At 46.2% G+C, this 27014-nt stretch overlaps 2 protein-coding genes and 1 long non-coding RNA gene across 14 annotated transcripts in view; 2 read left to right on the forward strand and 1 right to left on the reverse strand.

Annotated features, from left to right (window-relative positions):
- The window catches only part of LOC143908712 (dorsal-ventral patterning tolloid-like protein 1), a 297226-nt gene that overhangs the window by 43171 nt on the left and 227041 nt on the right, over nucleotides 1-27014 (reverse strand). Inside the window, exon 17 of one of the 12 annotated variants that reach the window (XM_077426474.1) lies at nucleotides 17594-21803. The exons of 9 other annotated variants lie outside the window; for them this stretch is intronic. In XM_077426474.1, coding sequence (XP_077282600.1) covers nucleotides 21796-21803 — 8 coding nt within the window. In that variant the 3' untranslated portion in view covers nucleotides 17594-21795. Of the gene's footprint in view, nucleotides 1-17593; nucleotides 21855-23400; nucleotides 23549-27014 lie in introns of those variants that run through there. 2 more of the 12 variants (XM_077426471.1, XM_077426473.1) reach the window with 2 other exon arrangements.
- The window catches only part of LOC143908721 (uncharacterized), a 60650-nt gene that overhangs the window by 27929 nt on the left and 5707 nt on the right, over nucleotides 1-27014 (forward strand). The gene's annotated exons all lie outside the window — the stretch shown is intronic.
- LOC143908719 (uncharacterized) lies at nucleotides 18685-19134 on the forward strand. Its single transcript, XM_077426484.1, has 2 exons — nucleotides 18685-18816; nucleotides 18898-19134. The coding sequence occupies exons 1-2, from the start codon at nucleotides 18688-18690 to the stop codon at nucleotides 19132-19134; spliced, it is 366 nt and encodes a 121-aa protein (XP_077282610.1). The 5' UTR covers nucleotides 18685-18687.

Here is a 27014-nt window from a genome sequence, read left to right on the forward strand (position 1 = left end):
CTCGATTGGTTGGCACGCCCCTACGGAAGGGGGTGCCGCATCGATTCCGTTATCGAGCGAATATAGCGAGACACTCTCTGGTCGTCCGTCGGCGAGTGCGAACGTTTTCTTTAAAAGCTACGCAATAGCCGCCCCGAGTCGGGAAAATCTGTTGCGCTGCGGCGATCCTCCGTACGAGGTGACGGCAAGGAGCCCTACGAGGAGACATCACACCGGTGAGGTTGCCCGCAGTAATTAATCGCGAAATGTAACGCCACAACGCCGCCCTCCGGGGCACGCTCTCGTCCGGGATAACGTTGTAATATCGCGACGCGTGCGGTCCCTTGAGACCGCGTACCGAATGGCGATCGACAGCGAGAGCGAAGGGCCTCGGGATGGTATCGTGGCCGCGGAATTGAAGTAAAGACGCGATTGCGAGCCTCTGGAGATCGCGATAGATTCGTGGCAAAATCTGTTACTGCGCGTCCGTTTCGCACAATGTCCGCGCTCGTGGTTGTGCCTCGCGCCTTCCGTATTCCCGGCGTATCAAATTACCAAGCATCGCTCTTGCGGAGTTTCGCATGCGTCGGCACACCATTCGCGTTAATCGGCCGTGTGATCGCGTGTTATTATTGCTCGCGGTAATCCCGCACATGTTCTTCGCGTTTATTCCGGTATTTCGCGCTACGCCGATTGCCTCGGCGTCTCATTTTCGCGTTCGGAAATTACTGAGGACAGTATTGCCTTTGCCCAAATGACTGGCGTTACCTTGGGTCATTCCTCGCGTTAGATTAAGTCCGTATTTTCGCGTTTGTTATAGTATTTCGCGTCTCCTTGCGATCGCGCCGAAATTGATCTCGCGTTATTGTGTTGCGTTCGATTCTCATTGCGTGGGGACGTGGCTTACGCCACGATTCATAATTGCGTTAGACTTAAGATAATTGGCGACAGAATTCTCGAGCGACTCCCGGCGTTGCGTTCACGCGCTCCGAGCGGGAGGTATCGCCCGTTCGCGACCTTTCCTGCGAGATCTTACTCTCTATTTCCGTGATTATTCTGCGTTTACGGTTGATGTTCCATATTACTTGTAAGTTTTGTCATACTGTATCTCTCAGCGCCTTCTGCGCGTTTATTATACGATAACGCCGTACTTCGTTTATTCTGGTGTCCGCGCTATTACTAATCTCTTTGTTTCATTTCTGGCGCTCGCGCGACTGATGATATGATTTGTCTGACCGACCGAATAAATGTTATTTTGATTTGTTAATTGCTTGAGTCGTGGCCTTATTTATGGCGTGTTACCCCGCCGAAGATCGCGCCGCCCTTCATCACCCCCGCCCCAGCCCTTAGGTCGAGCTAGCCGATTCCTCGCACATCCGCACGTCTTGCTTTGCGTCTCGTGTTGGTTTTCTGTCGCGATTTCGCGGACGCGCGTTGACGCGTCTGGCGCCCAACGGTAAATTCGTTTCGCGAAGTGCCGGAGGTGCGAGGGAATCGTCGGAGAGGCCCGTCATCCCGCTTTCCTTACTCCTTTTGATCCGACACACGTCCCGGAGCGGTCCGGGAGTGAAAAAGTCGTGACAAAATTTGGCGCCCAACGTGGGGCCGCCGAAAGATCGCCGAAAGGCACGTAAAGGGCTTGCGCTAACGCTACAATAATTTTCGTGCGGGTGACAAGAATTTCGCGGATTCTTTATTGATTTTTTTTATGTTCTGTTGAAATAAATAAATGATCCTATCCTTTTGTTGGTATGCATTATTATTGACGCTATATTATATGTTATATTAGCTGTGTTAACCTCTTTCTTACAGCTTAATGGGAAATATTATTTCGATGAATATTGGAATAACCGTGTTCGTGTGGGTTAATCGGTGTTTTCGCGATATTATTCGATACAGCGTAGCGCTTTGGAATTCGGTGTTTACGTTCAGCGAGCGGTCGCGTCTGAAAAACTATTTGCCTATCTTGCGTTACCTTTGCATTCCATTCGCGAGTGTTAGTGTTTGCGTATTATTATTTTCTTTTGAGAATACGGTAGCCTTCCGTAGATTTCGCGCTGAATAGAGACTTTCACATTCCTTCGTGTGTATTGTTGACCGTATATTAGTGCTCGCGTACTATTATTCTCTTTCCGTAATACAGTGGCGTTCCGTTAGTTCTCGCGAAAAATCGATCCTCTATTTAATAATAAAAGTTCGGGTGGACAAGATGGATCCAATCGAGCTCACCGACGAGTGGATTATCCACGCTTCGCGCGACGAACGAATCGCCGAGTTGAGTCGACGCGAGCTACCTATCGAAGGATCCGACCCCGAGCTGACGCTTCGGTTGTTGCGTTTGTTGACGGCCACTCGTCGAGAATCGAGCCGCGTGGCCGACGTTGACTTAAGCCGCGCGACGAACCTTGAGTTAAATCAGACGACGGGGACCGAAGCGAACCCCCCGGTCCATACCGAATATCTCGGTGTCCCGGTAGAAATCGTTCGCCCAGATAGTCCGTCCGCTACGATGGGTGCGCGAGCGCATCGTGATCACTCCGACGTTTCGCGGAGTTATACGCCTAAGGCCTCGCACGATCCCGACGGTAACTCCGCGACGGCCATTTATAATATCATGCGGAAATGGGATATAAAGTTCACAGGCGCGCGCGGAGAGGATGCCGAGACGTTTCTGTTACGTGTCGAGGAGGGCCGCGAATTGATTCCCGTTGCGGACGAAGACATTTTGCGGTGCCTCCCGTTCTTTTTATCGGGCATTGCGCTTTATTGGTTTCGCGGGAAGAGGGAACGCCTAACGACATGGGCCGCGTTTAAAACCGCGTGGCGTACACGTTTTGGGGACCCGGATTTTCAGTTCGCCCTTCGCGACGAGATAATGCGCCGGACGCAGGGTGAACACGAGGCCGCGACGGATTACCTGACGTGTTTAAATACGCTTTTCGATCGGTTATCGCCGCCGTGGAGTGAGGAGGAAAAGGTCGGCTACGCACACCGACACATGCGTCCCCGCCTACAAACCCAGATACCTAGGGATTCGGTTTACGATATGGACGCGCTCGAACGATGGGCCGCCCGGGCGGAGGCTAGCAGCCGCGCCGCACAGAATTATCGCGCTCCTCCCACGCCGGAACGCTCCTTCTTCCCGGATCTGGCGTACCGCGCGCCCAAGGGCGCAAACCGCAATTCGGGGGGGAACCAACGCGACTCCGTGGCCGCGCTTGGCGTGTCCACGGCGAAATCGAGCGACACCGGGACAGGCGCAAAGAAGGGTAAGGCCAACGGGCCGAAAGCGAATACTTCGGTCGTGGCGGCCGCGCCTGCGACGGGCGGGTCGGGTGATTCGCCGGCTTCCGCGAGCGTGAACCCCACCGCCACGTGCTGGAATTGCGACCAGACAGGACACTTTTCGCGCGATTGTAAAGCTCCGCCGCGGAGACATTGCTACCAGTGCGGGAAGGCCGAGGTCACCACCCGTATTTGCCCGACATGTTCGGGAAACGAGTAGCAGAGTCGCGGGATTGGGGCAACCCGGCTCCTAACCCCTCCGGCCCCAGGGTTTCGTTGTCGGTGGGAGATCGCGATGCCGCGTATAGCGCTTTCGGTGGTAGAGGCGGCTCAGCCTCTCTCAACTTCCTACGCGTGCAAATCGCGGGACACGAAGTCCGCGCCCTCGTAGATTCCGGTTCTAGCTGTACGTTGGCGGGTCCGGAGGTCACCGCGTTGATTAAGCAGCTCGGGTTCTCGTTTAAGAGGACGGGCGGGAGGCGCGTGACTACCGCGACCGATCAGAATGCGAGAGTGAGGGGGGAGGTAAAGGTCCCGATACTCGTTCAGGATAAAACTTTGAATATGATGATTTGTTCGTTACCAACTCTGGCGTTGCCGTGCATATTGGGAATGGATTTTTTGGAGGCTTTCGGCCTAAGCGTGAAGTTCGCGGACGGTACGTGGAATTTTGACGAGGATCCTTCGCGACGTTACCGTTTTGAGAAAGATTCTTCGAGTTCGCTCGCAAGCGTGCGCGTAGCGTCAGCCGAGGGAGATGCCGTAAGTCTCGAACCGGACTTAGCTGAAAAAGGGGGGAGGGCGCGAAAACCGGAAGCGTCGCCCCTCGTTTGTTGCGGATTGAGTGAATTAACGCCGGACCAAGAGAAGCGTCTACAAGAATTTTTAGCGTCTAAAGCTACGGTCAATTCGAAAGAGCTCGGAGCCACCACGTTAACCGAACACCATATCGAGGTCGGGGATCACCCTCCTATTCGGCAACGATGTTATCCCGTGTCGCCGAAAATCAAAGAGGCCATTTATGAGGAAGTAGACCGCCTGCTGAAAGCCGGTATAATCGAGCCGTCGCAGAGCAAGTGGTCGACACCCGTCGTCATGATTAAAAAGCCTAACGGGACATATCGTTTCTGCTTAGATTTCCGAAAAGTGAACGATGTTTCGAAAAAGGACGCGTACCCGTTACCGTACATGAACGGGATCCTCGATAAATTAAGGAAAGCTCGGTACATTTCGACCATTGACTTAAGCCAAGCCTATTTTCAGATTCCGCTATCTCAAAAAAAGCCGGGAAATCACGGCTTTCGCGGTGCCGGGAAAGAGCCTATTTCATTTTAAACGGATGCCGTTCGGTTTAACGGGGGCCCCTGCGACTTTCCAGAGGTTGTTGGATCGCTTAATCGGACCAGAGATGGATCCGTATGCGTTCGCGTATCTAGATGATATCGTGGTGGCGACCGAAACGTTCGAGGAACACCTCGAGTGGTTAGGACGCGTTTTCGAGCGTATTCGCGAAGCGGGCTTGACGATCAATCCCGAGAAGAGTAAGTTCTGCCGCTTGCAGGTGAAGTATCTCGGATTTTTGGTGCAGCGCGAGGGTCTAAAGGTCGATCCCGATAAGACAGTCGCGATCAGGGAATATCCCGCGCCGTGTAACCTCCGGCAATTGCGTCGATTTATTGGTATGGCGTCGTGGTACCGCCGTTTTATCCCGCAGTGCGCTACTCACTTAGAGCCGCTAACGCGACTGCTTAAAAAGAATCAGCCGTGGGGGTGGGGCGAGGAACAGCAAGCCGCGTTCGAGACTATTAAAGGGTGTCTTACTTCCCCACCCACCTTATCGTGTCCCGACTTCAGCATCCCGTTCGAGCTACAAACGGACGCCAGTTCCGTCGGCTTGGGCGCAGTACTCACTCAGAAAATAGACGGAGTCGAACACGTAATAGCTTTCGCGAGTAGGGCTTTGTCCGACACGGGAAGAAAATACTCGACCACCGAGCAGGAATGCCTCGCGGTCATATGGGCGATTAGAAAGCTTAGGCCCTACCTCGAGGGCTACCGATTTACCGTCGTAACGGACCATAGCAGCCTCCGGTGGCTGCATAATTTAAAAAATCCGACGGGACGGTTAGCGAGGTGGGCTCTCGAGCTGCTTGAATACGACTACCGAATCGAGCACAGAAAAGGTGCGATGCACCATGTGCCGGACGCACTCTCGCAAATTTACGAGCAAGATGACGACTTGTGCGCGGTCGCCGTGGTTGAGAACGACTGGTACGCGAAGAGATTTAACGAGGTTCTCGAGCACCCGCAAAAATTTCCGGGATGGAAAATAGAGGGGGATCGGTTATATTTTCGTAGACCTCATCCCGTAATTAACGAAACCGTAGATGACCTCGACCAATGGAAGTTTGTTGTACCAAGGGACTCTCGCGATGAGATTATTCGCGCCAACCATGATCCACCTCAAGCCGGACACTTGGGTGTGGAGAAAACGTATCGCCGTGTCGCAACGAGGTATTATTGGCCGCGGATGTTCAACGATATCGCCCGGTACGTGCGCCGGTGCGACACGTGCCAGCGAGCAAAAGTAGAACAGGATGTTCCCGCGGGATTAATGGGCCAACGAGTGATCGAAGCTCCGTGGACGGTTGTCGCCGCCGATATTATGGGGCCGCTTCCGCCCAGTAAGTCGGGGCACGCGTACCTTCTCGTAATGCAGGACTTGTTCACCAAATGGGTTGAGTGTTGTCCGCTACGTAAAGCGACCGGTAAGAATATCCGAGAAGCTATCGAAAACCTCGTTATTTTTCGTTGGGGAGCACCACGCGTCTTATTAACCGACAATGGCACGGAATTTTTATACCGAGAATTACAGGCGTTAACGACACAGTACGGAATTCAACATACGACGGTACCGCCCTATCACCCCCAGGCGAATCCCGTCGAACGAGTTAATCGCGTACTCAAAACGATGATTACCGCTTTCTTGGGTCGAGACCACCGCGAGTGGGACCGAAACATTAACGAATTTCGTTTTGCTTATAATTCCGCACACCACACTTCGCTTCAAGCGACTCCGGCGTTTCTGAATTTCGGGAGGGAACCACAACCTGTTAATCTGTTTCGCGAACGAGCAGACGCTGCGGTCGAGGTAGAGAACTCCGACCCCGCCATTTGGAGGGAGAGGATGGAACAAATCCACCAGTTGCGGGCCTGGATTGTCGAAAATTTGGAGACTGCGCGAATGAAACAAACTCGGTATTATAATCTGCGTAGGCGAGACCGTCGGTTTGCCGTAGGCGACCGAGTGTTGAAGCGACAGCACGTCTTGTCGTCCGCCGCTCAACACGTGTCTGCAAAGTTAGCGACCAAATTTCATGGTCCTTTCACCGTACTAAGAATTCTGTCGCCGGTAGTATACGAACTGGCCGATTCATTAGGTAATTCGATCGGAAAAATCCACGTTAAGGATTTGAAACCATACTATGAATAAACTTTCGTGCCCACTTGATTCTTCCTTTCTTTTTTTCTTTTCTCGTCATTCTCGGACCGAGGAGAACCTTTTGTATGGTCGATCTTTTATTTTTGTACAAACGCCTTTATCAAGGCGAATAAATGGGTAGAGGAATCAAAGTGGTGCGATAGAACCCTAACCCCCCCCCCGAACCCTCCGGCTATTCGCTCATTTACTGGTCATAAGGGATCCCGCCGTTAACCTTCGCCACCTTTACTCGGTAGTACCGCGTTGGTCCGACCCCACGTAATAAAGCCACGATAAGGCATAAAACCGCGCTCCCGCTATGCAGTCGACACGTCATGTTACGTTGGTGTCGCGTTAGGACCGCTCGTCGAGGACGACGTAGCAAAACTTAGCCGAGTACTGCCGGCGTACTCGGCCCCCAAAAGGGAGTTAGCCTCCCGTTTAAAAAGACGTTAGGTAGAGTTAAGTAAGCGGTCGACAGCAAGCGCGAGGCGTTCGCCGTCGTAGGCAATCGTAGGAAGGTCCGACTTGTATCGCGACGATAAATCCAAAAGGGAAAGACGAGGCGGTGGATGACTGCTCCCGAATACGAGTTCCGAGGTCTGACAAGGAGTGGGGATGGGACAAAATTTCGTAGACTAAGAGTAGTTGTTAGTTTATTAGTATTTGTTTTTGTGTTATGCCGTCTTATTTTGTGTTCGTCCACTGTGCCGAGGCCTGAGCTGGAGATCTCGATCGCGAAACGCTCTTATGCTCACCCCGGAGGGCGAGTGGCTGAGCGGGGCAACCGCACCCGGTATGCTTCCTCTTGGGGTGGGGTGTTGTGACGTTGCGGCCTGCCGCTTCGTGGCAGCGCCCCGCCGCCGTCACAAGGCGCGGAAATTTGCGCCCAAGGACGAGCCAGAGAGGCGACGACGAAATCTCCAGAGGCCAAAAATCGATATCGTTTCCGCGTTTTGATTATTCTCTTATTTTCATGTGTAATTGTAATGCGTACGGCGCCTCACCCACACCACGGCGAATCTTCGAGGGAGTACCGAGACCGAGAGGGTTCCGGGAGGATCAAGGACCGAGGAGGGGTGGCGAAAGCGGAAGCTACATGGATCCCGAGCGGCGAGAGCAACGCGGCAGGCGTGCGGCGAATGAGACAGCGATGGACAAGGCCGCCGATAGCGGGGCCCCAGGCGCCTGGGGAAAACCCGGCCTCAGCAATCTGCCTCCACGAAGTACCGGCCCGCGGGGTGACTGATCACTGCTTCGAGGCCAAACCAGAGGCGCACCGGCTAGAACAAAGTCCAGTCCGCTGCCCAGGGACAAATTGTAGAAGTCGCTACGCCGCCGAGGGACCGTTGCGCGCCCCTGAAGGATCCACCTTACGACGATCCTGCGTGAGAATATCGCGCGAGCTTGCACGCTCGCTCTCGATTGGTTGACACGCCCCTACGGAAGGAGGTGCCGCATCGATTCCGTTATCGAGCAAATATAGCGAGACACTCTCTGGTCGTCCGTCGGCGAGTGCGAACGTTTTCTTTAAAAGCTACGCGATAGCCGCCCCGAGTCGGGAAAATCTGTTGCGCTGCGGCGATCCTCCGTACGAGGTGACGGCAAGGAGCCCTACGAGGAGACATCACACCGGTGAGGTTGCCCGCAGTAATTAATCGCGAAATGTAACGCCACGACGCCGCCCTCCGGTGCACGTTCTCGTCCGGGATAACGTTGTAATATCGCGACGCGTGCGGTCCCTTGAAACCGCGTACCGAATGGCGATCGACAGCGAGAGCGAAGGGCCTCGGGATGGTATCGTGGCCGCGGAATTGAAGTAAAGACGCGATTGCGAGCCTCTGGAGATCGCGATAGATTCGTGGCGAAATCTGTTACTGCGCGTCCGTTTCGCACAATGTCCGCGCTCGTGGTTGTGCCTCGCGCCTTCCGTATTCCCGGCGTATCAAATTACCAAGCATCGCTCTTGCGGAGTTTCGCATGCGTCGGCACACCATTCGCGTTAATCGGCCGTGTGATCGCGTGTTATTATTGCTCGCGGTAATCCCGCACATGTTCTTCGCGTTTATTCCGGTATTTCGCGCTACGCCGATTGCCTCGGCGTCTCATTTTCGCGTTCGGAAATTACTGAGGACAGTATTGCCTTTGCCCAAATGACTGGCGCTACCTTGGGTCATTCCTCGCGTTAGATTAAGTCCGTATTTTCGCATTTGTTATAGTATTTCGCGTCTCCTTGCGATCGCGCCGAAATTGATCTCGCGTTATTGTGTTGCGTTCGATTCTCATTGCGTGGGGACGTGGCTTACGCCACGATTCATAATTGCGTTAGGCTTAAGATAATTAGCGACAGAATTCTCGCGCGACTCCCGGTGTTGCGTTCACGCGCTCCGAGCGGGAGGTATCGCCCGTTCGCGACCTTTCCTGCGAGATCTTACTCTCTATTTCCGTGATTATTCTGCGTTTACGGTTGATGTTCCATATTACTTGTAAGTTTTGTCATACTGTATCTCTCAGCGCCTTCTGCGCGTTTATTATACGATAACGCCGTACTTCGTTTATTCTGGTGTCCGCGCTATTACTAATCCCTTTGTTTCATTTCTGGCGCTCGCGCGACTGATGATATGATTTGTCTGACCGACCGAATAAATGTTATTTTGATTTGTTAATTGCTTGAGTCGTGGCCTTATTTATGGCGTGTCACCCCGCCGAAGATCGCGCCGCCCTTCATCACCCCCGCCCCAGCCCTTAGGTCGAGCTAGCCGATTCCTCGCACATCCGCACGTCTCGCTTTGCGTCTCGTGTTGGTTTTCTGTCGCGATTTCGCGGACGCGCGTTGACGCGTCTGGCGCCCAACGGTAAATTCGTTTCGCGAAGTGCCGGAGGTGCGAGGGAATCGTCGGAGAAGCCCGTCATCTCGCTCTCCTTACTCCTTTTGATCCGACACACGTCCCGGAGCGGTCCGGGAGTGAAAAAGTCGTGACAATATATAGACATATATGTATACAGAAACTAATATAAGGCTTTCAAAGACCTAAGCTTGGATCGCATGGCTTTTGATTCTAATTGTTTGTAATATAAATAAATAAGAGGTTTTTTGCCCGGATGTTTACGAAAATATTTAATAAAAATTAATGTCAATTAAAAAATTTAAGTACCTATTTTATGCAAAATTAGAGACAAAAGGAAACTTATTAAAATAACACAAGCAAGGAAAGTGCCATTTTCGGTCGAAGCGGATTTTGGTGTTTAATAATATTTCACCATATCAATTATTATTAAATACATTTTTTAATTTTTTAAATTGCGTGCCGATATGGACCTTGTCGGACTTAAAACACAATTGTGAAACTAGAAATAATATCTCATATTAATTTGATTGTGAAGTAAAATAATATACTAGAAGAACAGTTATAACAGCTATAACTGTTTATAATATAATTATTATATAATATATTTATATATAATATATTTTTTAATTCTAATATAATTATTAGTTTATAATATAATTATTAGTTTATAATATAATTATCTTTAACTTTATAAATATATTTTTACATGATCAGACATGATAATATGCAAGCATATAAAACCATATATATATAGCTGTTAAAGATCGAATATATTCTTTTTGTAATCGGGCCGCGAGGCTGACTGCTACGTGCCTGCTGTCAGTCTCGTGGCACGAATTTGATCCGCACGGGGTTGTCGGTCACGCCGTCCCGCGTGGTCGATCACGCGTCGATGCCGCCCCACGTACAGGTGCACGCAGGCCGGCATTGTCGAAAGTCGGAGCACGGCGCAACTCTTGACACGCGCAGTGTTTTTGTTCGTAAAAATTTTGCCTACAGCGCAACTCCGTAAATCGTTGGATCAATCAGAGAGCGCCGCGTTCGTATCAGAAGTAAGTTCTCTCGGCTTAACGCAAAGATTCTCAATCGATTCGTGCGCGGCATTGCCGCCCAATCATCCAAGTGCGTGAGTGTCGAGAGAGACGGTATTCTCCACGAGTGATTAATCCAAGGAGCTCGCACGAAATCTCTGTCATCGTGTCGCGTTCGCGACCCTAGTCTGCCTCGCGAACAAGATTTCCTCTACCGCAAGATTTCCGTCTCAGGGTCTCAAGTCGATGCTCGGCAAGATCTCCGTCTCGCATTTGCGCCAGACTCCTGACGCCTCAAGATCTCAGAGCGATTCGAGCTACGACAGTATCCGCAAAATTTAAGAGCTCTCTGTGCAACTAGTCGTTCTCTCATCCGTGGCCCTCCCCTCCCCTAGTTTCACACTCTTTCTGAGTGGTTCCGGCATTAATCGCGCTCCGCTAAATCTAAATCTGGTCGAACACAAAACAATGGCTATATAAAGTTATACTTAAAGAGGTTTTATGGAATATATAATCATATTTGTTCATATATGGCCATGTAATAAAAATATAGGACTATATGCGTTGTCTGTTAACACAAAAACAAGGTCGCGAGATAAACCAAGGACCTAAAACCCTAATAAAAGAAAAACCGGGAATAATAAAAAAAAGTGTGCAAGTAAAAACCTTCGCTCACAAAGCTCCTCTATGAGGAAGCCTTGATTTAATTCGATGTATAATTATTAGTATTTATTTGTTTTGGCTTCCTTATAGAGGAAGCTTTGTGAGCGAAGGTTTCTACTTGCACACTTAAAAACTATAAAGAAGCAATGTGCAGGTTTCTACTTGCACACTTAAAAACTATGAGGAAGCAATGTGCAAGTTTCTACCTGCACACTTAAAAATTATGAAGAAGCAATGTGCAACTTTTTACTTGCACACTTTTTTTTAATGTGATAAGCTTTATTGAGACTAATATCTGTTATACTATTACAAACTGTATGGAAATTGGGCAAATGTATTCAATATGTGATCATTGTTCAGCAAAAAAGTTTAAAACTTAAGCACCTAGAATGTGTTATTCATGCGGAAAGGTTAAACTACCGTCTTTAAATCAACCACCCGACACACTCCTTATGTTTGTCCACAATAAGGATATTATAATACAAATGAAGTTGTTTTAAGAAAAACGACTCCCGGGCAAAGCCCGGGTAACCAGCTTAAAAAATTATATATAAAATATGGGTAGAAAAAAGACTGAAAAATATAATAAAATTAGAAATAGATTGATATCTCCGCGGAAGTTAGAGCAATCACGGACATTTCTAAAAAAATTCAAAATTTTTTTAAAAAAGAACCCTTTTACCGATTATCGCCAAATCAATACCAACCTTCCTTGCATGATACTCTATTGATTAAAAAAAAAAAAACATCCCGATATCTAAAAAATTACAGAAGTTAGAACATATACGGACAACAAAAACGTACATACATACACACACACATACACACGGACATTTTGTACAAAAATGATTTTTCGACGTTTTAGAACATTCTAAACACTTTGCCAAAGATACTTGAAAAAATATTTTTTTCACGAAAACAAAGCTTCCTCTATGAAGAAGCAAAATGGATGAGTCACTGGAATAACTGATAGTTTGAGCCCCCAAAATAAGACGGTAGGGGCTTTACAACAAAACTCGCCAATAGACAGTCGTAAAAGTAGATAACTATACCCAGCTCGCCAAGAGATGGGCAAAAACTCAAATCTACATGTGGAAACATTTCATTAACTAAAATTCTCGAAACGGAAACCAGACATATCCCACAACAAAATTCACTCCTTTCATCCCTTGAACTTTTCTATATAAATCGCGACATCACGAGGCTCGCTCTCTTCAGATAGTTCAGCTCTTCAGACAGTTCACCTCTTCACCCCGGTTCATATCTTAGATCAAATTCTCTTCCCTCCGGTTCATTTCTTCAGTTCAATTCACCTCCTTTCTTTTCCGTTTTATGAACATTGTCGCATTCAAATCCGATCCTGAGTTTTGAGTTAATAGGCGACTTAGGTCGACCTCGGGAGTTACAGAAAGAACATCCGGAGGCGTCCTGCGGAGGAGTTGGCTGACGTGCAGATCACGCTCGGGCCCATTGCCGATACCCGCTTGGAGCGTCTCGCAGGGCGAGCGCTCAGTTCGATTGCGCCAAAGAGGGGCCCAGAAATAGAGGACCCGAGCAGGGGCGTCCCGACGAGGTCCACGTCAAGGGTGTGGAACGACCCTACCGCCTTCACAGGGTGTTTGATATACCGATCGACGTGGCCACGGCCCGTTCAGCCGGTCAAGTCAATTTTGGTCAATTCGCGACTTGGACAGCCGGACTTACAACAGTATTTAAAGATACCGTCGGCAGGCGGAGCAGACGCGAGGAGAGCCGACAGGAGCGGAAGGCGCTCGGATCGGACCCAGCGCTCGCGTAGGGCCGATCGATCGGCAAAGAGGGCTTGCAAGCACGGCGCGCAGGCGCGCGGGCCCAGCGTAGTCCCGCCATCAAGCAAGAGGAGCGACACTGTCGTACGAGCTTTCGTCCTGAGACGTCATCCTGAGGAACACCGGCTGCCAAGGATCCGAGGATCTTTTGTAAGCAAGTAAGATCCTTCTCGAGGCCGAGGCCCTTCCGGGAGTCGCGCAGTGCTGCGTCAAGCATGAGTACCATTAATTAATTACCGAAAAAAATACTGATGGAGGGCCCGACCGAGAGTAAAACGTGATTGCCTATCTCGGAGACTGGCACGCGGCCGACAGTCACCGCGTCATCGTTCTTTTTGTGTATAATTTAGAGCCACGTTTTGTATTTACCGTCCCGTGATGCGGGATTGGATAATCGTAGAATCGTTTCTTGTGTATTACCGTCCCACAAGGCGGAATAAAATCGCCGTGTAGTAAAGTAATTATTGTGGAACTCGGTTGTGTTTAGACGTAGGATTGTCGTGAAATGGCGAAATGCGTTTCGCGTAATCGTGTCTTTATTGGCGAGGTGTCGTTCGCGTAATGTGCGAGGCATCTTTCGCGTTTGGTATTGAGAACTTCGCAAGGTATCGTTGCGTGATTGCAATTATCATTTGCGTTATTAATTGTAGTATTAGACGTTATTCGTTGCGAAATGCGTTACGAGATTGTGATTATTACGGGAGTCGTTACGGTATTATTGATATCCGAGAAACGACTTGTCTCATACACTTTATCCTTATGAAATATATTATCTTTATTGTTAGCGATCCGAATTACTAAAGGATTCACGCCTGAGATAGTTATATTGTTGGCTTGAATTTACCGTATCGTGGTGCGAGTATTTGCGCCTGGCGCCCATACCGAGTTTTGGAGGACATACCTGGTCGAGCTACCATTGATACCTTTGACCAATATATATTGTGAATTTGCGGCGTGCTCTCTCGGAGAGCGAGATCGAGAGAATACGCGTCGCAAGCGTTATATATAAAAAGCAAAATTTCAGTACTTATATATAATATTATATATAATCATATATGACTTTATATATAATTATACAGGCGACTAAAATATATTTAAATATATATAATGTTTCATATACAATTTGATATGATTATATATAAATTTTTATAATTTATATATAAATTATATAAAAAAGCATTTATCCACATAGATTATATATTGTTGCGCCCGCTCGCCCGTGCCGAGACGTTTGTTCTAATTTGGACTTTAGTTCTTTGTAACTCAAATTTTCTAAATTTTCTACCGATTCTAGGACAGAACGCGCTTTTTCCCTTAAGCACGACGCCAAAGCTACGGTTTTGATCGCATCGTTCCATTGATTCGCGTGCGCGATTAAATTAAATTGCGAGAAAAACTCTCGCAACGGAACCACAAAGTCAAACGTGTCAGGTTTAAGTTTATATCCGATTTCACTGCGCGCGCCGTTTCCCACATCAACGGCTTCTACTTCCGGACCGCGATTCGCTCTAATATTGGAAGGACTTAGCTGTGTTTCCTGAGAAAGCAACCGGTCTCCCCGTAAAAATTGGAGCTCCTCATCGTGCTGGCGAAGCATTGCGGCGAGTTTCTCATCACGTTGCGCCTGCTCCTCGCGCATTTGCCGCATCTCCTGTAGCACGGCTTGGAGAGCTGCCGTCTCCGTCGCAGGCTCCGAAGAGTCCACCAGGCGTCTCTTTCTCGTCGCAACTAGCGTCGTCATGGCGCACACACTCACACGCGCGATCCCGGACGAGCCCCCAAAAAGTGTTACGCTCCGTTCGCTATTCGTGTCGCGCGCACTCACGAACGCGTCCGCGTACTTCCGGGATCGCAGAAATAACCACTCTCGTTATACAAATAAGAACTCGGGTTTATTTAAACTCAGAACGGAATACAAGAGAGTTCAAGGAAACCGGACCGAACAATTCGAGTCACCAGATCAATCTGACAGGCGGTAATTAAATCAATAATTCTATGCGTCCCCGTTGTCAAGAGATGCGCTTCGGCTTGAAACTTCTGCGGAGCAAAGCCAATTTCAGCCCACGAGAACGAACGTCTTGGCACGGGCGAGCGGGCGCAACAATATAATTATATATAACCATATATAAACACAGCACATGTGCATTATATATATTACATTTTTAAATTTGGATTGTCCGATAGATGGCATCTGATAGGATTTGTTTCTCGTGTTTAAAATTGTACGAACAGTGGTATAAGAACAGTATCAAGAGACACAGCAGGTGTTTTACGCCAAGCAGCGCCAAGTTATAATAATATGGGATAAATTATTTCAATCTGCATCATTATAATCTAAAATCTCAAAAACCACTTGTTACGTCAAACCCCGGAATTTGTAAAATATTAGTTTTGAAGGATAGCAAGGGAAAGACTATTTAAAGGAGGGGAGATAGGAAGACGTAATTAGATCTTATCGTATCTCGGGTGCACGCTGGAAAAGGCGCGTGTCTCAAGACAAATGCACGTTTCGGAAAACTCCAGTCGTTGTTCAACGTCCAGAAGGGACGCTATTACGCCTACTGTGAGTTTCGTGCACTCGTGATACTCCTATTTTTGGTCAAGAAACTCATTCCTACTACCTAGGATCGGGCCATGTGCGATTTCAGAGAGAGCAAAGGAGCTGAGGACAAGGTTTTATTCTAAAAAATAAATGGTACTTTCTTTACAAATAATATATGTAAATTTTCTACGGCATGTAATATTTTAGAAACATTTCTGCAAAATTTTATTTAAAATATTACACCTTGTTCGAGATTCTGTTACCGTTGCGCCGCCCGATCAGATGGCAGCATCGATCGGATATCGACTCCGCATCACCGCGGCAGCAGGCGCAAGCACGGGCGCGCTCATCGCCAACGTCTTCCTCGCGATCGAGGCAATTGTACAAATGGCCGCGCAGTGATCAGACGCACGATGTGTGCTCTGTGCATTTTGATTGTGACTATACATATTGAAGTGCCCACCGCAGTGATTACAGCTGCCGAGATACTGCATTAACATGTAAAGCGACCGCTCATCCAGCTCTACTCGGGTACATCAACACGACGACTCAGGCTCACATGTGCGCGAGTGCCGACCGCCACGTGTCTTACCGGCTCACGGGCTAATCATCACGAGGAGGGCAATTAATATAACTGCCTCGCCCACTCACGAACGGTACACAAAGACTTCTTATGCTTAGTGAACTCCGAAAGATTGCCCACCACTCTCAGGTCAGACTGTATATATCTCTTCTCATATTAAAGACGGCTCAGCTTGTGTTCTGAGTTACATTTTATATTACAGAATAATTAATTAACACCTTCCACGCGCGTCCTTCTCATCCCGCTTCCATCGCCGGGATTAATCAGCGATTTTGCGAACACACCTTTTATCAATATTTCAGAAATATTTCACGACCGTTTCTACATCATTTCGGCAATGTTTCAATGTCCGCAATTATTTCAAATGCAATCTTGCTGAAAGATTTCGGCAATATTTCGGTAATAACTGAAATATTTCTGAAATATATCTACGAAATATTGCAAAAACACTTCAGAGATATTTCAAATACATTTTACACTGAGAAAAATGTTTTGTATTAACAAACAAAATTTTGTTACTGACGCAAAAACTATTTTTTGTTATGTGAAAAATGTAATATTAGTTATAGTTCTAAAGTCTGCTGTCAGCAATTTTTTCGGAAATATTATAAATGCAATGTTGTATGTAAAAAATTCAAAAATATAACGCGTACAATGTAAACATAATAATAGTTTTATCATGTATCAGAAATGTTTCTAAACCATTACATCTGCAATATTTCTTCTGCAATATTGTAGAAATTTACTGCCTGCAATTCAATTTTTTGTTACCAAGTCAATTTTTCAGAAATTTTTTAGAAATATTGCATCTGTTACATTTTTTTTAATATTACAAAAACTTACAAATATTGTAAACAACTTTTTGAAAGATTTTAGAAATATTGTTAATGCAATATTATAAAAAACATGCAGTACATTTCTGAAATATTTCAGATCCATAGTTACAAATGAAATGTTAACGAAATATTTTTGCACCATTTTCGAATATTTCAATATTTCAGCAACATAAGCTGCCGAGTGGGTTATTAATAAAGAAAAAAATTTAAACATTTATTATAAAAAGAAAAGAATTAACACATTTGTTATGAAAAGAAAAAATTAAAAGAATTAAACAGAGTATCATTACAAAATAGAAAAGCAGGTAAATCATTATCAAGAGACACGGTAGTGTCTCGCGCCAAGTACGCGCAAAGCGAGACGCACCGAGACTCATTTACGCGAACGCACGAGTTGCGAGTACCCGAGATTTTGAGATCTCAATAACGAGTGAACGGATCAATTTCTAAGTAGGGTTGATCGATAGCTTGGGGTTTGATTTATAAATAAGAGTCTTTATTTTTCCGTTACGTGCCCTACGAGCGAAGATATTGCGATACAAAGTCCAAATGTGGAACATTTTTATTTAAGAAACGTCCACGTCGGACAAAAATGGCGGCTGGTGTGTCACTTTCCCATTTTTGACACGAGAGTGCACTCGTGCACTGTCGCAGTACGTGACAGTTTTTTACAACCTAGAAAAGGATAAGTGTAAGTGTGTAATTGTCGTGACCGTTGCCGCGTCGTGACAGATAGTGAAATATACATAAGTATTGACCGTAGAGAGCTGATGCCGAAAGATCTTTAAGAAGAAAGGTGTATCTATACAAAATCGTACAAACACGTACGTATATGCTACCTTGTAAAAGTTGTCAAACTGTATGTTTACGCGAGCGTTACTTCTGTAGTAACTTACGATAATTTACTCGTTTACGCAAGATGAATTATTAGTTACTACAGAACCTCCGTTTACGTGGAGGAATTATCCTATAAGTTACTACGGAAGTAAAACGCCCCCGTGTAAACATAGTAGGGGAGACCGGGGCTAAAAAGTCTACGGGGTAAATAAGTTTAATCAAATATCTCGGAACCTGTATATTGTGCGAACTCGCTATTAACATTGTAAACGCTGCTTATGGTACCCATGTGACTAACGGAGTTTCGGCCGGTTACCTGCCGTGTTATGATTTTCACGAGGGCAAACGTGTTTTCGGAAGGTAAAAGTGAAATTTTATGCGCGTAGAAATTTTGTAATATCTTGAATATTATTGTATCATCAAATCTCAAAGTAAGTGATTATAAAGAGTAATGCATGCTAAACACGAATCCAGTGTAATTTTTTCATTATTGTTGATGTCTAATATTTTATGGGCGATCAAACCTGAAACTTGTGTTTGGGGCTAATCAGTCTACAAGCACCCGGGGCTAATCGGGCTAATTTCGTCACTGTGGCGCGCCAGTCGCACGACTTCAGCTCACGGCGATTTCAGGTTAAGTTTCCCTCGAGCGTAATTCTGTCTTCCCTTGCACGCGCGTCAGTTTGTGTAGGAGGGAAATGGTACGCACGTATCGTTGCAAAACGACTCCCGTCGACAAGGAGCAACTCAAAAAGGCAGTTCTTGCGGTGAAGAAAGATAAAATAATGATAAAATGAACACTTACGAAGCTGCAAAACAATTCGATGTCCGGAGAACCACGTTGAACAACTGGTTGAAGAAGAACAACGATGAGATAGAAAACTTGGATGACGTGGTCGTACTACATAAAGGACACTTCTCGGTGAGTACTTAACGATTATTAATTTTTAAAAGCATGCACTCTGAAGTTTATATTCATGCAACGTCTTAATTTCAAATGTAGGTTATGGACTCTGAAACTGAAAAGATTTTGGTGGAATACTTAGTATATTGCAACGATATGTACTTTGGGCTATCTGCGAAGGAAACCCGTGGTTTAGCCTTTGATTTAGCCAAAAAATTAAATCTGATGGTACCGGCATCGTGGGAAGCCGCTCGCATGGCTGGTGAAGATTGGCTAAACAGCTTTCTCAAACGACATCCAATGTTTCCATACGCAAACCAGAAGCGACAAGTTTAGCACGTGCCACTAGTTTCAATCGAACAAATGTAGAAACAAATGTAGAAACAAATGTTCTTTGCGCTGCTAAGATCTGTGATGGATAAACATCATTTTCAGGTGTGTTAACTGATGAATAAATGTTGCTAGTTTTGGTCGAAAATAACGTTTTTCATCATTTCCAGCCTCACTGCATATGGAATATGAATGAGACGGGAATTATACAACCGTTCAGACACCGAATAGAATCATCGGACGTCGAAGAGTGAAACAAGTCGGGCGAGTGACTTCTGCGGAAAGAGGAACTCTCGTAACTTTGGCGATGGCGGTGTCAGCAACCGGGCATTCTTTACCTCCATTTTTTATTTTTCCTCGTAAAAATTTCAAGGAACATTTCTTTAACGACGGACCACCAGGCTGCACAGGTGTAGCAAATTCAAGTGGCTGGATGAATGCGGACCATTTTGTCCAGTTTCTACATTTCTTCCAGTCCCATGTGCGTGCTTCCGTCGACGCCCCAATTTTACTAATACTCGACAATCACGAATTACATTTGTCCATCGCTGGTCTCGAATTTTGTAAAGCGAATGGAATCATTCTCCTATCATTACCGCCGCATTGCTCGCACAAAATGCAACCGTTGAATCGCACCGTCTTTGGCCCGTTAAAAAAAAGTGTACGCACACAGTGTGATAGCTGGATGTCGTCGCATCCTGGTAGATCAATGACGATATACAATATCTCCGGAATCGTGGCTAAATCACTGCCACTTGCCATAACGTATCAAAATATTGTGTCCGGGTTTTAATGCACTGGAATTTCTCCACTCAACCCGGACATTTTCCAGGAATACGATTTTTTGCCGAGCAGTGTTACGGATAGGGAGATGCCTTCTACTTCCGCTCATCTCGAAGAAGTCAACCTCAACGCACCCGACCCGGACACAGCAGACCCGAATACAGCTGACCCGGACACAGCCGACTCGTACACAACCAATTTGGAGACAGTCGAACCCGATACAGCCGATCAAAACGAATTTGATCCCTCGGCTTCTTCCATGTCTCGTCCTGGTGATACACAAAACTTGAGCGAGACGCTTCAAAGTATTCGAGCATTTCCTAAAGCCGCTCCGAGACAACAGACTCGTAAAGGACAAAAACAAAGAAAGAGCGCCATTTTTACTGACTCGCCTAAAATGATGGAATTGGCGGCTGAGCAGGCGGAGTCCATGCGAAAAAAAACCTGCTACGAGAAAGACGTCAAAATCTACACCTGCCACTGCGCCGAGAAAGAGAAGCCGGCCCAAAAAAAATGCCACACAAACAGAACCGCAGCCTTCGACGAGCAGTAAATCGAAATCAAGAAAGCAGCAGCGGTCGGATTCTGACGAAAACTTAGATAATACGTGCTGCGTGTGCTTAGAGAAGTTGACAAGAGCTTGTAGGAAACAGTGCATCGCGTGCGAGCGTAGGGCACACAATACATGCGTGCGCTTGTCAGGATCTGTCTTTACGTGCCTAATTTTTTTTATGGAATAGATAAAACAATAATGTTTTGCATAAAAATTTTAAATAAATTTTTATATTTTTCTTTTAAAAAACAATTATTAAAATGTATCCTATTATTTTTCAGGATTAGATGTACATACGTATATATATTGAAAATGCAGTGTGACTGATTAGCCCCGGGAGGAGGGGGATGCTTTAACCCCGGCATTTTTGAGATTTCAATTTTTCCACCTTTGTCGTTTTTGCTCTATAGCGGTTAAACAAAACGACGTAGATAAAAATTTCCCAAATAAATTTTGTAGCTAAAGGTTCACTCTTTACAGTGGTATACCGCATTTAACTAAAATTATTTATTTTGTTATTAAAAATCGGCACCCCAAAAAAAACAAACTGTTTAGCCCCGATCTCCCCTATATAATAACATTAATAACCAAGAAATTGATAATGTGTAACAGTACTGACAATCGTGACCGTCGCCGTGTCGTGACAGTTACTACGTTTACGCGAGCGTTACTTCTGTAGTAACTTACGATAATTCACTCGTTTACGCGGAGTAAATTATCGGAAGTTACTACAAAATCTCGTTTACGCGAAACAAAGTTCCGTTTACGCGAAGGAATTATCGTAAGTTTACTACAGAAGTAACGCTCGCGTAAACGTAGTAAGTAAAATATATAAAGTATTAACCACAGAGAGCTGATGTCGAGGAAATCTTTAAAAAAAGGAAAGTATATCCAAAATTGCACACATACGTATATGCTGTCTTGTAAAAGTTGTCGAACTATTACTACGTTTACGCGAGCTTTACTTCTGTATATAGTAACTTAACTCGCCGTCGCTGTTGCCGTGTCACCAGCTACCACGTAACGCACAAGTCACCCCGTACTGTTAACGCGTCGCTCATCGGTTGCCCGTGGATCCGGGTTCGGCAGCAGTCGAAGCGTCTTAGGGATATACGGAACATGGTGGGCCATATACCCCGCTCGTATTGGGCACCTCCCACGCACGAGCACGCCACGCTCGCCTCGCGAAACGCTACCCTGTTCAGTACTACTGGCTACATCTGTTACCCAGCGCACGTCCAAAGATCGGGCAGCAGCCCAGCAGTTTTATGGGTAAAGGGCACAGGGTGGACCGTTCACCCGCGCTTGCTTAATTTTCTTCACGTTGACATTCAGAGCACTGGGCAGAAATCACATTGCGTCAACACCCGCAAGGGCCATCGCAAGTGATCTACGAAATATAACATAAAGTCAAATAACATCTCTCGTCAATAGTTAGAATTTAAAAAATGTAACAAAAATTGATTCCTTCTTCAGTGCAAAAATTTTAAAGAACAAAATAAATTTCAAAATACACCGAGAATGTCCCACATTGACCTCATGCTATATTTCGTAGATCACTTGATAAGGACCCGAATCCTGGGTTGAAACGTTGTGAAACTTTTATGTATTTTTTGCCAATTGTTGTCGAGATAAATATATTCTTTTTAGTTAAACATTATTGGCGGAACACAAACACTACTTTTTTATTTTTAAATTAACTATTCTTTTATTGTTACAGTCCCACTCGGCAAGTAATATTTCAGAAACATTTCTGCAAAATTCCATTTAAAATATTACATTTTTCATCAGTATTTCAGAAAAATTTCACGACCGTTTCTACATCATTTCGGCAATGTTTCAATATAAGAAGGAGAGCCGAGACATCGACGGCTCAGTTCAATCGAGGATTGAGCGAGTCGATAAGGAGGAGAGGGGAGGATCCGCAGAGTCGATAGGAGAATCAATAGAGCGGGCCGGTAGAGGGAACCAAGTGTGGCGTGAGAAGCGGTTTATATCGCGCGACGCATTCTTTTGTATGAGCAAGGCGAACGAGTGCGTACGAGTTTACGGAGAGCGGCAGAAAGCAAGTAGCAAAGAAAGTGAAGAGAGGCAAAAGAAAGAGGGACTGTAAGTAGGAGGGAAGGAAGAGAAGGAGGAGTGGAGTGAGCACGGCAGAGACTGGAAGGGCTAGAGTAGAAGGTCGGGCGGTGAGTGCTGAAAAGTGACTGTGTTACAGATAGAGAGGGGAAGGAGAAGGAGGCACATGTTCGGCCGCCGCCCGGCGGCTAAAGGCTAAGGCAAGGAGGTAGGAAGCAAGGAAAAAGAAAAAGAGTGAGCAGGGGGAGAGGACGCGGAGACGTTGTAAGAAAGCGGAAGAAGGGCGTGAAAAAGGATGGAGCGGTCGGAGGAGCTGTTAAAGAAGCTAAACAGGATAAGCTGCAGAGGGGAGAGCAGGGGAAGGAAAATTTTGTGGGACGACGAGGATGGGAAATAAGAGGAGGGGTAAGGGAGGAGGAGAAGAGGAGGAGAGGGAGGTAGGGTAGTCTGGTGTGTTACAGAAAGAAAAGCGGGGACGCCAAGGCGGACTCCTGTGGTGGACCAGACGCGAAAAGAAGATGAAAACAAAAGGAGAGAGCAGTTTGGAGGAGAGAGAAAAAAAGGCGGAGAGAAGGAGGAAAGACACAGACGAGAGAGGCGAAGAAAATGAGGGAGAGAGAGGGGGAGAGAATGGATGAGAAGAAAAGCCTGGTGGGTTTTGAGAGGGTAGGGGGTGCTAGTATGTGAAAAGTCGCTACATGGCCAGGACGCGAGGGGAAGAATTATGTACTTCGTAAAAGGTTTGGGAACGTTCCTTTAAAAAACGCCTTTCGAGAGAACCCTACAGGGATATGAAATAAATACAATACAATACAAAGTATTAAGCCATGTGCGTATAGCCGCCGCGCGTTTGTCCAAAGAAATCCGCTCTCTCAGCCGGTCACTCATCCAAGTAGTATACCGGCGCCTTGTTGCTTGACATTGATGATCGAACAGGGTAGTGGTGATCCTCTGACTCTGACGCTTCTTTCTTTCTTATGCTTGCTTATTTTGGTGAGCATAAAGCTATCGCATAACAATATTAACAATACAAATCTACGAATAAATATTTTTTGCTAGTCAACGTTGAATATTATTTTATATTAAATATTATTAAATATTTTATATTTTATATTAAAAATGCCATCCCTAACAGCACAATATATTGCAGCAATCTTGCAGCAATATTGCCACATTGCATTTGCAGCGTAAAATTGCAGCAATCTTGTAGCAATATTGCCACATTGCACTTGCAGCGTAAAATTGCAGCAACATTGCAGCAATATTGAAATACAATATTGTGGCAATTTTGCAGTAATATTGCTGCAAGGTGGCATTGCAACATATTAAAAGACATATATAGACTTCCGTTTCCGGCGCTTTCGTGAGTGACACGTGTGTGAGTGACTGGAAGAAAATCAGAGAAAGAAGAGTGTGAGAGGGTGTGTGAGAGGGCAGTGAGTGGGTGAGAGAGAGAGAAGCAGAGAAGTGAGATAGAGTGTGTGAGTGGGCGCAGGTCAAAGGGAAAAAATAGGGTTAGATACGGAGAAGGAAAAGTGACGGTAGAACAACGGTCAGATAGGTCCTCCTCTTCAATCCTTTGCCCTTGACAGGGCGTGGCGGCGCTTTATGGTGACGCCACAGTGATCACAATTTTAACTTGATTGCTCCAAGCCCCCCGATCCAGCGCCAAGTGAGTCGCCCCGTGAATCGAACTCCCCACCAGGGGCCGCAGCTGGTCTATCCATCTGTTTGGTGATCTTCCTCTTGGTCTCGTTTCATTAATCTTTCCCTCTACCACAAGCTTCTCCATTGTGTCTCTTCGTCTGGCGATGTGTCCAAAGTAGCGGAGGTAAGCCTGATTAATTCGCTTGAGAAATCTTGTTCTGATCCCCAGTTCTTCTAGCACCAATATATTGGTCCGGTGTGCAGTCCAAGGGATCCGGAGGATGCGCCGGAACACCCACATCTCAAACCCCTCTATTCTCCTCCTGTCCGCCTGCTTGATGGTCCATGTCTCGGCTGCATAGGTTACAATGGGAAAGATGAGGGAGTGCACCAGTTGCAGTTTGGTATTTTTTGTGATTATTCTATCTTTCCATATTTTACTCAGTTTTATGGTGGCTGCCTTGGCCATGGCCGTCCTCTTCCTGATCTCCTCTGAACATCCTCCTTTGTTAGTTATCATAGAGCCCAAATAGACCATTTTTTCAACGACTTCAAATTCAGCCACTTCTTTCACATTAGGCTGGTTATTCATCTGTCTGTCGATGATCATGATCTTCGTCTTATCTCGGTTAATTTCTAGGCCATACACCCTGCTGATCAACGCGAGTCTCTCCATGATAGCTTCCATCTCTTGCGCGGTCGTAACCAGAATCGTCGTGTCGTCGGCATACTTTAGGTTGCTGATTCTCCTCCCCCCCGACGGAAACTCCTCCTTTCCAATCCTCAAGCACCTGCCGCATTATATACTCTGTGTAGATGTTGAAGAGTATGAGTGAGAGAATACAGCCCTGCCTTGTGCCCGCCTTTGTTTGGAAGTCGCTGGATGTCGTTCGGTTGACCCGAACAGCCGCTGTGTTGTTCTCATAGAGGCTCCGCACAAGTGCCACCAGGTGCCGCGGTACTCCCATTTTCATCAGAATGGTCCAGAGGGGTGTCCATTTCACCGAGTCGAACGCCTTGGTGTAGTCGACAAAGCATATAAAGACTCTGACGTTGAATTCCCTGGCCTTTTCTACTATTTGGCGAACATTTAGAATTTGCTCCTTCGTGCCCTTCCCCGGAATGAAACCACACTGCTCTTCGGCTATTTCCGGAAGCAGGAAGCATTTTAGTCTGTTATGAAGGGCATGGAGAAGGATCTTGCTCGCGTGGGGAATAAGAGCCACTGTCCTGTAATTGGAGCATTCAGTGGGGGAACCCTTCTTGTAGATCGGGACGAAGGTCGAGTGGCGCCAGTCGTCAGGCCATTTTCCGGTCCTCCAAATGACGTTACATAGCTCCAGCATTGTGTCCATTCCCGCTTGGCCCATGGCTTTGATCACTTCTGCGGTTATGCCATCTGCCCGGGGTGACTTCCCCTTTTTCAGCTGCCCAATTGCTTTTTCTACCTTTGAGCGCAAGATGGGAGGTTCCAATTGCTCATAGGGCCCACATGAGGGGCCCACTTGATTATGTTTGTCCCTGTACAAGTTGGTGCAGTACTGTCGCCATGTTTCTGCAATGCCTTTTGGGTCCGTGATCTTAGCGCCCTGCTCATTCTTGATTACTTGGGTCAGATAGGTAGGCATAGAATAAAACAGAGGAGAGGGGCAGAGCGTATAGACGGGGACGTCACGAAGTCGCGCTGCCGCGGCGACACGCGTGGGGGCATAGGCAGGTTCGAACATAGAAGGAAAACTCATAGAGAAATAGAAGAGCAGGGTAGATAGATATAGCTAAAAAAAAATGGCGGAAGATGAAGGAAAAGCGGCAAGATTGATAGAATTAATTGGGGAAGATCAGGGGAAAGAAAAAGAGGAGAGAAGAGAAAGTACAGGCAGTATTGAATCAAAGAGTAAGAGAGGGGAAATAGAAGGAGGGGAATTCGAAAAATGGGCCTTTAACAGGAGTAAGAAAGTGCAGAAATCACCGATGAAAATAGATGATAAGGAAACTACAGGAGACGAAAGAAGCTGGGTAGAGGAGATAGAAAAGGAAGTAAAAACCGAGATGAGAGAAGAGATAAAGAAAATGCTGGAGATAATGAGGGAGCAAAAGAGAGAGATAAGACACGAGATGGAAGATTTAAAAAGAAGCATGGAAGAGAGAGAAGAAAAATGGATGAAAGGGAGAGAGAGAGAAAATGGAGAAGAAAATAATGGAAATGGAGAAGACGATAACGGAAATGAAAGAGAAGGGAATAGGAAAAGAAGAAGACGTAGGAGAGAAAGGATTAGAGAAAAAACTAAAAGAAATAGATAAGAAATTAGAGATGAGAGAGAGAGAGAAGAAAGAAGAAAAAACATAGTTATAAGAAGAACAAAAAGAAAGAGGAACGATATAAAAAAAGAGGTGAAAGAAATTCTAATGGGGATTGGAATAGAGACGGAAGTGAGTTGCAAAAAGGTCATAGAAGACAACAGAGAGGGAGGTATAAGGATGGCAATAATAGGCCTACAGGGACTGGAACAAAAAAGAAAGGTCATGATGGAAAGAAGAAGACTAAGAGATAAAGGGATAGGAATAGATGATGACCTGACATGAAAGGAGAGAAAGATGAGATGGAATATAGAAGACACTGCAAGGCAGGAGAGAGGAAATGGTAAGAGAGTAAAGGTAGGATATGGAAAAATACAATTAGAAGGAAAATGGTGGAAATAGGAGGAGGATGAAGAGATATTATGAGATAACGAAGGAAATGTGTGGAAAGAAAAAGAGGAAAACTAAGAGAGGAAGAAGATGGAGGTAATATAGAAGAGGGAGATGAGAAGGACAAAAAAGGTAA

This window comes from Temnothorax americanus, unplaced genomic scaffold, assembly GCF_048541705.1.
Source record: "Temnothorax americanus isolate GAGA-0224 unplaced genomic scaffold, ASM4854170v1 Scaffold112, whole genome shotgun sequence".
In the NCBI taxonomy this organism is placed as follows: Eukaryota; Metazoa; Arthropoda; class Insecta; order Hymenoptera; family Formicidae; genus Temnothorax; species Temnothorax americanus.